General features: G+C 41.2%; 1 protein-coding gene across 7 annotated transcripts in view; it reads left to right on the top strand.

The window, feature by feature from the left end:
- The window catches only part of CEP70 (centrosomal protein 70), a 33362-nt gene that overhangs the window by 933 nt on the left and 16335 nt on the right, over positions 1-16094 (top strand). For 3 of the 7 annotated variants that reach the window (XM_061608991.1, XM_061608992.1, XM_061608994.1), the window contains exons 2-12: positions 412-452; positions 2264-2336; positions 3870-3971; positions 4711-4810; positions 6002-6125; positions 7737-7917; positions 8173-8342; positions 11002-11061; positions 11213-11315; positions 14990-15078; positions 15944-16015. In XM_061608991.1, coding sequence (XP_061464975.1) covers positions 2328-2336; positions 3870-3971; positions 4711-4810; positions 6002-6125; positions 7737-7917; positions 8173-8342; positions 11002-11061; positions 11213-11315; positions 14990-15078; positions 15944-16015 — 1010 coding nt within the window. In that variant the 5' untranslated portion in view covers positions 412-452; positions 2264-2327. Of the gene's footprint in view, positions 1-411; positions 453-2263; positions 2337-3073; positions 3351-3869; positions 3972-4710; positions 4811-6001; positions 6126-7736; positions 7918-8172; positions 8343-11001; positions 11062-11212; positions 11316-14989; positions 15079-15943; positions 16016-16094 lie in introns of all 7 variants that reach the window. The other 4 variants (XM_061608989.1, XM_061608993.1, XM_061608990.1 and 1 more) reach the window with 2 other exon arrangements.

Raw genomic sequence — 16094 nt, 5'->3', positions numbered from 1 at the left:
ATAGCAAAAAACAACAATAATAAGGGTTTTAATTTATGTTCTTGTTTTTCACATGGACTGTAACTACAGAAGGTAATAAACAGAACAACAACTCCTCTGCAACAGCCAGAATAAGCAAACTCGCTAATTGAGTCTCCGCTTCTGCTTCCTTTAAACGCTAGTGTGAGCTGATAAAAGGCAAGCTTTCTGTTATCAGATAACAAGTTATCTGTTGAAGATGAACTTGAAATCTTGTAAGTGCTTTCATTAGCAGAAATACACTTCATCTAAACCTTTGTGTCACATTTGTGCAGCGTAGTCCTTTACAAGCTTACTTGACAGAATTCATTGGGATTTACAAGTAAGCATGCGTAATAACTATAATGCATTTTCACACGAGACAAACACAGTCTAATTCTTTGTTTTTACTAGGCAATAAGTCCCACAATAGCACTTAAAGCACTTATTCAAAGGTAAGTGTAAGTAATAGCACAATCTTAAAAGTGTATTTGAGTCTCAAATATATTTATGGTTGTTCATGTGGGAAAGAATGTCTGTAACAGCATATTTTATATTTTACCCGTCTAATTTTTACCACTGCATTACTTTACAACTTTAACCCACACAATCAAACACATAGTCCACTGCAGCTGTAGTGTCACCAGTGAGGTGCCTGGCAAATAGTTCATATTTGAAGTCACAGGCTGGCATCAGAAACATATTCCTTGATCCCCTGATGGACCACCATACTTAGCTGATTGGCTATGTTCTTCAGTGTAATGTTTGGGACACCAACCTTTTTGGACCCAGGACAGATTTTGGAAATTGAGAAACTGTTGTGCGCATCACCATCATAAAATGGCTGTCATGGGACAAGGACTGACGGTTGAAGCCCCAAATACCAAGTAACAAATCCATCCCCATAAAGCACAACAAAACAATCCATCTCACAGAAGAAAAAGTGGTGATGCTCAGACAAATATATCCACCCCTCAATGCCACACAAACAAAAAACACAAAACTACTTCAAAAAGCCATACAAAAAAACCTGGCAAAACCTACCTGCAGCAGATACAAACACATGAAAACAAAGCAGAACCCACCCACTCCACCCCCACCAACACACACACACAAAACATGGAAAAATGCAAACAGCCAAAAGCTACTTTTCCACCACCAAAAGCACCCCCCTCAAAACCCTGACAGGTAAAACCCACCCATCTACCCCAAAAAGCCACAAACAAGCAAAAAGGCAAAGTTACTCAAAAGTCCATAAATAACAAGCAACCCCCACACCCTAAAAGTCATAAACAGTAATACCCCCCCCCAAGAAAGAGGCAAAAACCACAAACTGTGCAACTTTCCCTAAAGCAGCGGTTCCCAAACTGGTCCATGGACCACCACTGGTCCGCAAGCTTCATTCAGGTGGTCTGCGGCATGTCTGTGGATTTGTGGCTGAAGACAGGAGATGGCGCATCCATCTCACTGAATATTCAAGTTGATTTTTAATTTCCTCTCTTGTTTCTTATATTGTATTCTATGGTATTAACAATTTGAGTTCTATGGAAGACAATCAGTTACAATATAAGAAATAAAGGCAGCAATACAAATACAATTAAAAATCATACAGCATCTAGTACAGAGCATTACAATGGCTACAACAGGCAGAAAAATCGTTAAATGGTTGGCCAAGACCCGTGGTAATTTTCAAGTGGTCCCTGGGAGAAAAAGTTTGGGAACTGCTGCCCTGAAGTTGGCAACACACAACCAATCCAGGCCTATTACACATGCCAAAACAAGCAGGCGCAACCTACCCCTGGCAAAAAATACCTGCTACCAAGCAGGCGCAGAATTACCACTGTCTGTAGTCACCTGCAGCTGTATCGTGCTGCTACTTAGATGTGCCCTGACACTCGAGGGAGGGAAATCATGATTTTTTTAAAAAAGAAAGCGAAGGAGTGTTAAAGTGGAAGGCGAGTGTTTGCTGGTTGAGTCTATGAACTTGAACACGGCAATAACAAATCTGAATTAAAAGGGCCTTATTCAGTGATACGTGTGCATGGAGATGGGCTTGTCTGTGAAGAATCTCTATACTAAAGGCCGCTACCTATGGATTAATTATCCCTTTGCACACTTAAACCATTTGAAATGGAAAAGGAAACCAGAAAGGGAGATAAGAACTTATAATAGTTATTACCGCATGCAAAATTTTATCATACCACAATTTGAATTTTTTCCCTACTATTGTGTGTTTCACAATATTTTCTTCTATTGTATTTTTCAGATTAAAGAAGAGATTGGTACACTGACCACCAATCAGCCAAAACTAAGGCTCCAAAATAGTTACTATGACAGAGGTATATCTGTGTTGAACTTTATATAAATCATAGTTACAGTTATTAAACACATGTAGAATTGGTAAGCAATAGTATTCTATTGTATGTTACGCCCATGATGTGATCTGTAAAATGTTTGAAATTTTTAGGGAGGACATTGTTCTGCGCCCCCCCCTTCCATTATAATAAATTGCATTACAAGATGTTATTTAGGCTGTGATTCTATACTCGCTTTCTCTGGATAAAGTCCCATTGAATTCAGTGAAGCCTAATTTTGAGCAGACATAGTTAGGATTGTGCTGTTAGTTTATTGGTTTACTTAGAATATCAGAAACAACTTTAATGAGTTAGGCCACAATCCAAGACATATCTACTTAGAAGAAAGCTCCATTGAATTTAATGGGATTTATTCCCAGGTAAGTGTGTATTGGATTGCAGCCTTAGTCACACCCTTGTCCTGTTCACACATCATGCTGCTAAACTATAGTTTAGCATGACATGAAGAAACCCAAGTAAATTCTGTTTGCTACTGCAGTCCTACTCTCAGTAACTATGGAGTAAGCCTTCTGAACTCACTATAACTATCAAGTAAACGTACATAGGATTGTGCTATAAGTTCTAAAACTGGATTCTGTGTATATAAATGCTCTTGAACCATTTGTTAATTTGTGCCCAATTTGTTTCCTTTTCTCTGTAAAGCAGGAAAATAACCAGAAATTATATAGTCAAACTGCTGAAACTGTCCATTTCTTTTGCAGATGGATCTGCATATTTTTTAAATGAAATCTTCATAGGCTAGCCCAAAGAAATCTTAAAAGATCATAGTATGCATTATCAGAATTCACAATAAGCCTTGTTCCTCCTCCTAAGCCAAATGGGACCATGTGTCACTAGTTCTGAAAGCACTCCCAGTGAGATATTGGGTCTACTTCAAAGTGTTAGTACTAGCATATAAAGCCCTAAATGGCTTGGGACCCAAGTACCTAAAAGAGTGCCTTCGCCAGTATCAACCATCTCAGATCCTACAATTGGCAGGTGAGGCTTTGGAGGTGGTGTCACCACTGGGTGTTGCCAGATTGTCATTGACCTGTGACAGGGCCTTTTCAGTATGTGGCTCTCCTTTTGTGGAACACCCTCCCTGGTGAGGTGCAACTGTCTCCAATATTATTCAATTTTAGGAGGAATTTGAAAATATTATTATTTACCCAGGCATTTGATCGGTGAAGGAAACTGTTCCTGGCAATCTGGGGATTACTGGATGAAATAATATTTTTAACTGTTTTTAGAATGTTGTAACTGTTTCAGAATGCTTTTTAAAATTATTATTTTGTTGATGTGTTTGCTGCCCTGAGATCCTTTGGGAGGAAGAGTGGGATATGAATTACAGCAGCAGCAGCAGCAGTAGTAATAATAATAATATAATATACAGTAGTAAGCATCTGTGGTTAAAAAGTAAGTCTAAAATTCTGTATACAGTTGCTTGGGCGTAATAGGATTATTGTGTGTGTTAGATTATTGTGTGTGTTTAACACACTTTCTTAATTTGGTTTTCAGAGCTCCCAAAGTTGTAGCTTACCAAGAGAGGCTGTATCAGGTTCTGTGATGGTGAATTCTTGCCCAGAAGGAATGCACAGTGATCCATGGAGATGGGATGAGGTGGGAAGTTAGGCAGACATTTTTCCTCAAAGTGAATTGTTAGAAGACTTTGCATTGAATTAATTGGGCTTGTGTAGAATGTCTTAAAATAGGATGGATTACAATTGATGCCTCTTGAAGCTGTGTGAGATGGGGAGCCACGTTGTTTTTGTCTGTCCTCTTGCTCTTCTTTCCTTCTGTTCTGCCTTTCCAGTTGCCTGGTTTTTCTCTTTTTTACAATTGTGCGTACAGAGGTACAAATGGGTCTGTATGGTTGAATACAAGAAGGCTCATAACAAGATCCAAATCCTTAACTGGGGGAACTTTTATAGAAGGTTGAAATTGGAAGGAAAGGAGGAGCTTAGGAGAATTAAGTGGGGGATGAAAAAAATCTCATGATTAACAACTTTACTGATTGACATGCTTATATTACAATTAATAAAATATAAATTCTATACATTTTACGTCAAAATCTTCAATGTTTACCCTGCTTTTACACTAAAGCAAGAAGCGTTTTTTGTGGCTTTGCTAAGTGAAGGAATTTATTATCTCAAATTGAGGGGATCCCCCAGTTGTTGTGATGTGGGGTTCTACCACTGTGACACATTTGCTGCCATATGTATTTTGACAATTGGCACTGAAAAGTGGTGTTCAGTGAATAATTAGGAATTTCAGAAGCACAACTTTGATAGCAAACTAGAAATACTATACACCATATCATGAAGAAACTCATGGTCTTTGTCATTTCTTCCAACTGTAGCAGGAGCAAGAAGAATGGGAAAACTTAAACAAGTTATTAAGGCAACATGGCTTAAGACCTGTGTTCCTTGATCAACCTGGAGCGAGCAGAAACGCATCAGGTAACAAATGCTGTTTTTAAAATGAAACTGTAGGCTGGCCCTCAGTTGAATTTTGCACTTCTCTAATTGCTTGAAGTGTGGATTTTCAAGTGACTGTAGAATTATTCATACGACAAGACTGAAAGGAAATGTGGATGATCAGCCAGTGCTGGAATTTGAGTACAGCGCTATGTGAGGCGTCCTTCCCTGGCTCTCCCTGTCAGGTTCCTACCTGCTCGTGGTTACTGCCTGTCTCTAGGCACCACCAGGGACTCCACCAGTCCGGACCGCTCTCTCTTATGTTTTCTCTCCCCGCTCTAGCACAGATCTCAACAGATCCCCCTGCTAGGCAACCACCAGTAACGTCCCAATACTAGTATTCCCAGAGACTCTGAATACTGGTATTGTTATTCTCTTCACCGCTGCCACCATTTGTTACAGTTTCCCTTCAGCCTTACCCTCCCTTCTGGTCTGTGAAACCCCAGCCAAGGATCAGGCCTTTGGTAAACCAAATTAAGTATTTATTACAGATAACAAAGCTAACAAGATTAACAAGATTTCTTCTTAAGGCACATAAGCATATGGTTTTACTCAATACTAATCCGAACTCCACCTCCCTCCTTCTTCACTCTCTCCTGGCAAACAACTCTCTCAAACCCCACCAAGCAATCCACTCTTTCTCTTCTCCCCCCAGATTCCACAATTTACCACCTCACATTCCCCCAGATTTACCTGTCATCCTTTCATTTATACTGTCAGCCATTTTAAACATTCAGCCAATCATCAAGCATTCTATTGCCCATTCACTCCCCCTCCTCTTTCACTACTTACCATGTATACTCTAAACAACCAGCACTTACCATATATACACTAATATATAGGAACATCACACGCTACTACTAGGTTACTTTGTATAATCTGTATACAAAATGTAGAAAATTGGTATAAGCAGGTGTACTTTACCTGTCCTGGAATAAATTTTAAAAGCACACCTCCACCTGGCTCAAGGAACTAAAAAGTGTCATAAAGGACCACACTGCTTTCTTGTTTTAGCTATCTGGAGCTGTTAACTTATGGTTATTATTTTCCTACAGGCACCTCTCATAATGTGCCCTTCTCATTCCAGTGGCCTGCTTTGAGACATGTTATAATTTGTAGTACTTTTTAATGGGTTTCTATCATGATGCCTGCTTTTGAAAAAAAATGTTACAGATAGGATTGTTATGGACAGACAGTCTTCCCAAGCAATACGGTATGCATTGCAATCATTAGTGGAAGAGACGGAGCGTCAGCGCAAAATAGTGCGTGGCTTGATAGAAGACAATCGTCAGCTTAGGTAAGAATGTTTCTAAGAATTCTTTTGTGGCATCTAATAGAGTAGATCAGCCTTTCCCAACCAGTGTGCCTTCAGATGTTGTTGGACCACAACTCCCATCTTTCCTGACCATTGGCAATGCTGGCTGAGGCTGATGGGAGTTGTGGTCCAACAACATCTGGAGGCATACTGGTTGGGAAAGGCTGGACTAGATGAAGAGAATTCTGAACCAAACTGAAGGCTGGAAGGGGACTGTCTTCACCTTTGCTCCTTTCTAACTGCACTCCTTGCTTGGAAAAGTTACTTTTTTGAACTACAACCCCCATCAGCCCCAGCCAGCGCATGCTGGCTGGGGCTGATGGGAGTTGTAGTTCAAAAAAGTAACTTTTCCAAGCTCTGCTCCTTCACTTTTGCCACATTCCCATTTTACAGTACTGGAACCGCTGCAGTGAAACTGGTGGCCACTGTTGAAAATGAAATGTTGGACTAGATCAGCTTTGCCCAGCATGGTGCCCTCCAGATGTTGCTGGACGACTCCTATCATCCGTCACTGCTGGGGCTGATAGGAGTTGTATTCCAAGACATCTGTAGGGCATCAAGTTGGGGAAAAGCTCGACTAGATGATCTGATCCTTTATAGCAGTTTTTATTTACTGGTGCTGCATTGACCTCAATTTTGCTGCTTCCTGGCTTTCACCAAGTCTTGGACATGACCGCTCTATTAGGCTTGTTTTGTGACTTAAAAATTCTGTGGCTTTTCCAGTTTGTTACGGCATTTTGGAAGCTGCTCCACATGTTCTTGTCACCACTGTGGCAGATTACCAGTTATTAGGGTTTACATGAAAGGACAGGATTGGTTCTTATGTCCATGACCACAAATTGAATAGGTGTGCTATTCAATCAGGTCTTGCTCAGACCTGGTGCCAGCAGGTGACCAGGTTGGACACTGGCTGAAGGCCCCTGGTGCTGAGAGGAGGGCCCTGGTGCTGGTTGGGTGTAGCTCCTGCTCCGCAATCCGCACTAGCATTGGGTCATGGAGTGTGTGACCCGCGACCCGATGCTGCTGTGGATCACTGAGTGGCAGCCACCCTCCCAGGCAACATCCCCCCCCACTTTTGGTGCAGGTTGGCTGTGTGACTTCCTGCGGCAGTGCAACACTACGGCAACATGCTGTGTGTGCATGCTTACTGTCACCCAAGATGGCAATGGAAGCATCAACCCTTCTCTGACATCTTGGGTGATGGCAGGCATTCGCACACAGCACACTAATCTACTAACATGGCCAGGCCTATTTAACTTGTCGCTGCTGCTGCCACTGCCAAAGGCCCCTGCAGTCTGGTGGCCAAGGGCCGACTGCAGTCTGGTGCCTACCCTGGCCTTGCTGTTCACAGGGCAAGGGATGAAAATGTGGCTTGTTTTGCATGAAGTCGAGTCTCTCAGAAAGATGCTTCACTCTGGCTCACGTACTTACAGCATGTGACGAACAGTCAGACCCACAAGGGGAACCACCAGGAGACCTTGCCTAGACTGTCTTTTAAATAGAGATTCTTGGGATGCATTAATTCATATTAATTTCACTGTCTTTTTAGTGATGTAGTTTTCACTAGAAGAATGTCTTTATTTTAAAAAATAGAGATGAACTACGTTTAGAGCGAAGTCGGGCTTCTCGACAGGAACAACGAGCTAATGATCTGGATATCATTGTGGAAAATGTCAAACACAAAATACGTCAGCTGGAAGATGAGTCTATAGCTCATGCTTGTGAGCAACAGAACCAAGTCAAAGAGCTTCAGAAAGAGCAGCATGCGTCACAGGTACTTCATTATTTGAGATGTGAAATTCATAGGGTTTTTAATCATTTTGGAAGCTTTTTACATGTAATGATTAAAAAATGGTACCATAGCAGAGTATGTCATGCTAGAATGTTTATGTGCTTTTAAATGTATTTGCAAGAAAAAGGAAAAACCTGAGTTCTCTTTTGCAAAAATCATAACATTGACAGAAGAATACATTGTGGCCTGCCGTTGCTTGTCTTCCTAGAACTCTTTGGCATTGTGTTCTGCTTGCAGGCGCAGTATGATCAACAGATCGGCAAGTTACAAGAACAAGAAGAAACGATTGCTCATTTGCAAAAAGAACTCAGTAAAATGGACATGGAGGAGGAGGAGCGTATTACTGTGCAGAAAAAAATGTTCCGGCAGTTTTGCAAACAAGCTCCAAGAACTCATTTGGATCAGCAGTAAGTCATTCTGGATCATTTTTGACTCAGTGAATGGCAGTCTTGTCCAAATCTTAACATTTGCAAGTTAAATATTTTGCACTGTAATCTGAAGCAGGAACTTATTTGAAGTTGCATAGCAGCATTAGCCATTCTGGGCAAAGTTGCACATTGGGACCAAGTGTTTTACCTCTAGTGGTGCAGTTACTGCCACCATTGCGGTTCCTTTATGTTGCTTTGGAGTGAATAAGGAGACACATGACAACTTGGAGGTGACATTTCAAATCTTGTGTTGGACTATGACCTGGGAGACCAGGGTTCAAATCCCCACACAGCCATGAAGCTCACCGGGTGACCTTGGGCCAGTCACTGCCTCTCAACCTCAGAGGAAGGCAATGGTAAACCACCTCTGAATACCACTTACCATGAAAACCCTATTCATAGAGTCGCCATAAGTTGGGATTGACTTGAAGGCAGTCCATTTTTTCTTCTATACGTTTAATATATACGTCCATATATTTTAACACTAATATTCTGGATTAGATCCACAGCGAAAAATGGAACCTCAGGATTTGTACATCAGGTGGCAGCAAAAGAGAGAAAATGGCAAATCTGTAGCTTCAGAACAAATCTAGTCCCAAACAGCAATTCATTAATCTGGTATATACTATTAGGGTCTGAAATTTTACAAAATTGGCTGGGCTGCTTGATTACTGTATGAATGAGAAAGATTGTAAAACCCTGAATTTTACAAAGTCCAGTATAATATCATAAAAACATAGACTACTAAAGGTCCAACCCATTACTGAGGTCCAATCCCTTGCTCGGTGCAGGAATTCAACTTAAAGCATATCTACATAATTTACAACGATTATGGTTTTTTGAGGAACAAAAAAATACCCGTTACCCTAAATAGATAGAGGTCTGATTTAGTATTTTTTTACTTGCATTTAGTAAAAAAATTAAGAAGGGATGTCATGTTAATTTTACATGTTATATATAAATATGTGAAAAAATTTTCTGATGGCCAAATGTAGTTAGAACTGAAATATTTTTCTAGGGCGTGGGATTCAAAAAACTGTCCTTAGTTTGGTTTATACATTTGTATTAAAATAGAATCAAAAGTACCTTGGAGTTATTTTTATTGGTATACTTGTAAATATTTTAAGACAAGACAAGTGCATGCATTTTCCTTACACTATGTATAGTACAATCCAATGCATGTCAACTTGATAAGTCCCACTGGCTTGCCTCCTGAGACTTGCCTCCAAGAAAGTGTGTGTGATAGGATTGCAGCCTTAGATTTTAAGGTAAAATTAAGGCACAGAAAACTGCTTTAACATGCTAATTTTAGCATGCCAAAAGAGCTATGTGCATGAATGCATGTGTAATCCTGTGCAGTATAACCCCTATGGAATGCAGCCCTTTTTGGCTGTTTAGGGCTGCTGTAGGAGATGAAACAGTTTGGTCTGAGGAGATTGGGAGAAACCTCTGAGCAGAGTTGTTTGAAGAGGTGGAAAGAGACTGAGGAGGCTACACAGGGAGAGGGAGAGTTGAAAACAATTATCCAGATAAGACAGTGGAGGAGAGAGCAGTGGCACCTTCTGCTCTCATCCATGATCATTCGGCAACAGCTCCACATCCACAAGAGGGCAGAGGCCTACAGCATGCTGGGGAATAACACCAAGAGAGGGCTATTGCCTTCATGTTCTGCTAGTGGGCCTCCCAGAGGCATCTGGTTGGCCACTATGGGAAACAGAATGCTAGGCTAGATAGGTCTTCTGTCTGATCCACCCTGGCCCCTCCTATATGCAGTTGCATCCCAGCTCAGAACTGTGCAGCCAGAGACAGCTCCCAGAAGCAAGTAACTTGGCTGTAGACTACTTAATGTCATGATTTCGAGAGACATACCTTGAATTATTTACCCATGTGGGTGGTTGTTCTTGATTCCTTCCTCCCCCCGCTCTCTTTTCTGCCTACTTCTTTTCAGGAAATGTGGGGGCTGGGAGGCTATTTTAGGGTTCGAATATTCTTCCTTCTTACCCGCCTCACTACTATTTTGAACCCAGGTCCCAGATTATTATTATTATTTATTGTATATCTCTCAAGAAAGGAGTGCAAGGAGGGAAAATGGGGTTATAGGTGTATGCACTGTGTAAGGATAGTCACCTGAAGGAAAATGTTAATTACAATTTGATTTTAGGTTTGACCAGTATTGTATCTGTTCCCAGTCATATTGTGCTCGTTTGTTATGTTGTTAATTGATTGTATGAAACAATTTATCTTTTTAAAAAGACAACAATTGTTTTCCTGAAAAATCTATAGAAGTGGAATATATTTCAGAAAAAATTCTAAGATATGGCCACATGTGTTCAAGTTTTGCTGACCTTTGTCTTTGGAGTTATGAATGGCTAATATGAATTTAACTTCTTTTGGAGTTAACACAGCAAAAATACTTATTTCCCACCATGAATGAAAGGTGCTGCAAGTTTTAGGTGCTTAGTATAAATTATATTTTAAACTTTTTGGCAGGCTGTCTGAGTTCAAATCCTTCTATCAGTCACCTTGGGGTTGGGGAGATGCTGATTATATGACAGCGCACATACGTTTACAATTTAGTATTCACAACTGATATTGCTTGAATTACCACTCTAATGCTGTTTTTTCCCTTTCTCTCTAGAATTTGTTGTTTAATTGACTATTACGAGTCTCAGATCAACCACATGAGAAAAGAACTCAGGTAGGAAGATAACTTGTTTTATGAGGGGTCTCATAATACATTAAATAAATGAATAGGAAAAGTGGAATGGGTCTTGTAATTCTACTGACTTCTAGTTTTTTAATTCTAAAATATTTCACTAAACTGGAACTCAACTTGGTTTGCTTCACAGGAAATATAAGAGAGAGGCTGAACATATACAAGGAGAAGGAAAAGATGAGGAAGAATACTTGAAGAACTTAGATGCCACTACTAATTACAGAGCACTTCTCATGGTAAGGAAGAAGTAGATACTCATGAATGTGGATGTGGAAACTGTCCAGACTCTAGGGAGGAAGTTAAACTCTTCCACAGGGCAAGTTATTTTTGCTTGGTTCACTTCAGGATTATGCTGGGGAAAGTGTATGGGTGGTGGCCTTCCAATATACTTCTTTCTCAGTACCTATTCCCAGGCTGCTTTCTATCTTTTGACAAATACAGTAATACCTCAGTTAACGAATCCTCCAGGAAAAAAGCTCCTTTCAACGAAGGCTTTTTGGGACATGGGGGGGACGGGGAGCGCACAGTATGACACAGTCAGAATGTGGCTCCTTGCCTGCTGGATTGCAGCAGCTGCTGCAGGTGTCTCATGCGTGGCTAGAATTGCATTCCTTGCCAAGTAGCTCAGGCGCCTCTGCAGTAAACTGCTTCCGATGTCTCGGAAGCACTGTTTACTGAAGAAACGTCTGCGTGACCTGGCAAGTAGCACAGTTCCAGCTGCGCGTGAGAGGTGCCTGCAGCAACTGCAGTCAATCAGTTCTCCTTGCCTGCTAGCAGAGGAAGACAGAATAATAGGGAGGGAGACGAATGGAATGGGTATGTTGCAGCCATGGTTAACAAAGAGATGAGGCTGGTTAATTTCTCTTCCTCCTCCTCTGATGGGTGCATCCTTCCTTGGCCTGCCCACTCAGACCAGTGCAACGAAGCTCCAACCCCCCTCCCCCTTTCTGTCTCTGTCCCCCATTCTTCATGAGTGTGTGTTTATAAAAGCTGCTTGGCTGCTGTGCTGGAAGAAAAGCAGCTGCCCGTGATTGTAGTTTGATTGAGATTTACTCTTTCTCTCTCTTTTTACAGGAGGGAAAGACAGAGATAAGGGGGAGGAAGAGAAATGGCTAAGAGGTTGTGTATAGGGGAGAATGGCAGAGAAAGAGGGTACACGGGGTGGCAGGGGTGGCAGATGTCTGCTCGAGTGTAGGGGAAGATGGCAGAGAGAGAAAGGGAACCCAGTGTCTTAGAGGTTCTATCAGTAAAAGATCCTGACTTTGAGCAATGCTGTACAGTGAGGAGAACCACTCTCAAAGCTTTAGATTGCTATAGTAAGATGTTACTTGATAAAAACAAAATGGCAGGCAGGCATCCCTGGATGCATTTTAGAAGAAGCCTTCAAGCGGTCTGTATGCAAGGCTTACCTGACCTGGTGGTTTCCCTTAAGATATGCGTATTGTTAGTTTTGACAAAAAAGTTTGCTGAAACATGTTGAACTGCTCTTCTATTTTGTGGTGTAGGAACCTATCCCTATTCTTTCCATGTTATTCCTACCTCTGGTACCAAAGTTTCTGTTCAAGAAGTAATGTCCAGGAAAGCATCTACTTCGTTAACTGAGATATTAATTAGTAGGCTAGCTGTCCCTTCCCCCACATCCCCAAAACTGACTGCCAGATGGGGTGCTTAGCCATGAGGTGGAGTAGGGTTGCACCTGGCAGTCACACACCACCATGCAGATCAGCCATTCATTTGGGAATTTTGGCAAAGCTCTTAGAATTTCTCCATGCAAGGAAGAATCCAGGACCAATCAGGATCCTCCCGCCCATTGTGCTGTGTGTTCTGGAGCTTATCAGACATGTGGCCAACATAGGGTGTGGCCACCAGTTTCATTGATGGGAGTGAGATAACCCATGCAGTCTTGCAGCCACCCACATGTGTTCTTTTAGTATGTGAGAGGGTTTTTCTTCACCCCCCCCCCCGCAAGTCACCTGTTTATTGAATAAATTTTATATCCAGCTTTTTAACAGAACCTTTTTTCAAGGCGACTTCAAATAATATATAAGTTAAACAAATTTACAACGTCATAAAACCTCATAATTAAAACTAAAAGCAACCACAACAGAATTAAACCGTGGTAGCCAGTGATAAAATTAAACAGCAGTCAATCCAGTAAAACCAGAAAAGACAAAAAATAAACAGGACCACAGTAAAAACAGCCTAATTAAAATCTTTATAATTATGAAAATGCAGTGGTTACTTTGCAGCTGTGTCTGTCAGCTGTGCGAATGATAATAGTATCATAAAGGCAGAGGAATTCGTATAAATTTGTCAGATATTATAGAAGAGGCAGAGATGGTAGTTAACCAAAGAACGTAAAAATTTTTACTGGAACAAATTAAACAAGTAGACCTTATTCTGTCACAAATTACTTCTGATAACGCTTGCCATCCAAACTCTCTCATCTATCAGCCCAACTCCCTCAGCTCACTCTGGCTAAATCTCCCTCAACCGAGCATGATGTTTTATAGTTGCCTAAAATGTGGCTAGTGCTATAAAGCAGCTCCTCCAAACACAAGGGAAAACAGGGAGATGTGCTCCAATCAATCAATCAAATTGAAATTTAATTGAGATAGAAGTATTCTGGGAGGTGTCATGTTGATGTGACATCTTTTGCCTTCCTGCATGTTGAGTGAAGGGAAGAGAGTGTCACTAGAAGACTTGATTCTCGGTAAGATGGAAGCTGTTCTGCTACAAAAAGGGATACTTTTGGGAGTGTTACTGGCTCTTTGGGGAACATCTCTACTTGCCTCCAAGAGGATAGCTGCTGTTACCTTTTCTCCATCACCTAAAGGCCACTTGCCATGTTACGGTTGAAACAGATCTCCCCTTGGCTGTTCTAAAAGTAAATTTACCTTTAAAGCATAGTCTGAGTTAAAAACAAACCCAGGCACTTGTATTGTCACTTCTGTTTTGCCCTCAGGCATGTAGTGCTACATGCATTTGAGATGGTCACCCTTCAAGTCATCTGGTAATCGTTTGCACAGAGTGGAACAGCCTCCATCTTAATGACTGACTGACTTTAATTTTAAATATCAGGTGTAATATTTGACTTTATAGCATTGATTGCATAATTTCAAATATTGTGGAAATGGTCATAAATTTGAATAACTGGAATTTTAACCTTAACAGTTCCTAATTTAAATAATAACTCACCTATGGATTTCCTGGGTGACTCTTTGAGCAAGTCACTATTTCTCAACATTTTATTGGAAAAGCCTCGGGCAGAGCAATCCAACTCAGGGAAAGCCAACAGAAGGGGAGCTGGCGGGAAGGTCCACTGCATCCAATTGTCATTTTGAAGCTTCTGAACTGACTGAATGCTGACTCAGCTGGGAGCTGCACACAGGGACCGGAAAGAAAAAGCCTGCCCTTGCAAACACCCCTACTGGGGAGTATGCACTCTTCATTGACTTCCATTGCAATTATGTTCTTAGACTGACCTTTTGTCTGGATTGGGACCTGCAGGAGTGCTCTGAACATGAGTTGGGTGTGGCCTAGTTCTCTCCTCAGCCCCTCCTCTAACACGCCTCTGGGACGACCCTTTTTCAGGCCTTCCGCCAGCTCCCCTTCTTGCGCTTCCCCAGTAGACCCCCGGCTGAGTCCCAACTCTGCCACAGCTGAACCAAGATGAGGGGCTTCTGCTGGCGTAGCCTGGCTGAGCCAGAACCTAGCCAGCTCAGCCAGGGTTCTGCCATATCCACCTACCCTAAACTCAGCATAAATAGCATTTGGATTGAGCCCTTAGTGTAGAGTGGTAGTAATGACCTCCATAGCCTAGTTTTTGTGAGGACAAGTGAGATTTGGTTAGTGACATTATGGATGCTATATGTACATGACAGTGTATTTATTATAAAAGTCTTTGAAGTCTTTCCAGACTCAGATAATTGAAACAAAAGCCAGAAATGAACAGCTGTTACGTGAAAATACAAATCTTAAGAAAGAGTTGGAAATCAGGTGAGTAGGGTGAATATTTTCTAAGTTGTCTTTAGTCCAGCACAGCTGCTTCTCAAATTTTGTGTGTTTTTATTGACAACATACCTACACAGAGAGCAATTTGTGCTCGTTCTTAAATACTGCATGAAACTTCATCATGTAGCTATTTACTTATTTGTAACAATGATTTATATTTTGTCTTTCAATATAGAAATCCTTCTAAGGCAGCTTACAAGTAACATCAAAAGCAGGTGTGAGGAACCTTTGGCCTTCCAAATGCTGCTGAACTACAACACCAGTCATCTCTGGGCATTGGCCATGGTTGTTGCGGCCAATAGGAGCTGTAGTTCAGCATCGCGTTGACCTTGTTCTCGCAGTATTTTTCATGGTTTTTATTATATAGTTTTTATTTGTTGTAAACCACTTTGATGTTTTTTTGAAGTAAAATAGTGGTATATAAGAGTCTATAAATAAATAAACATCTGGAGGGCCAAAGATTCCCCACACCTGATCAAAAGAAATTTTAAAAACCACTATTACCATAATTTTTTTTTATTGAGATCCTTCCCACAGGGCAGTTGGTGGTAGGTGGCCCGGGGGAGGGGGTCATGAAAATTCAACTGGGCAGGGTCTGAGGTGGTCTTTGCCTGCCTGCCTTCCCTCTTTCTCTGGATTCTTTCCCACAAGACAGTTGGTACCCTGTGAGAGGAGATGAAAATCCATCTGGAGTAATGAGCAATTTTTTACAAATCTGGAAATATCTGAAATATGTAACTGTCACCATGGATGCTATGTTAGTGGATGGCGGGGGAGGGAGGCATGTTCTACTGCTGGCTTTACAATTTGCCATACTCTATAAATATACTAAGTATTTTTTTTCCTTTAGACCAACTGTGCAAGAGTTAAAATTTTACAAACACCACATGAAGAAACTGGAGAGAACACTGAAGAGCATGAAGTAATTAATTTCCATTAAGCATTAACAATCTCTTTTAAAGATGGAGAAAATAAGGACTGTTCAGTGATAGACTGCAGAA

This window comes from Rhineura floridana, chromosome 2, assembly GCF_030035675.1.
Source record: "Rhineura floridana isolate rRhiFlo1 chromosome 2, rRhiFlo1.hap2, whole genome shotgun sequence".
In the NCBI taxonomy this organism is placed as follows: domain Eukaryota; kingdom Metazoa; phylum Chordata; class Lepidosauria; order Squamata; family Rhineuridae; genus Rhineura; species Rhineura floridana.
The sequence above is the reverse complement of the archived record's forward strand: the minus strand, read 5'-3'. Positions and strand labels throughout refer to the sequence as shown.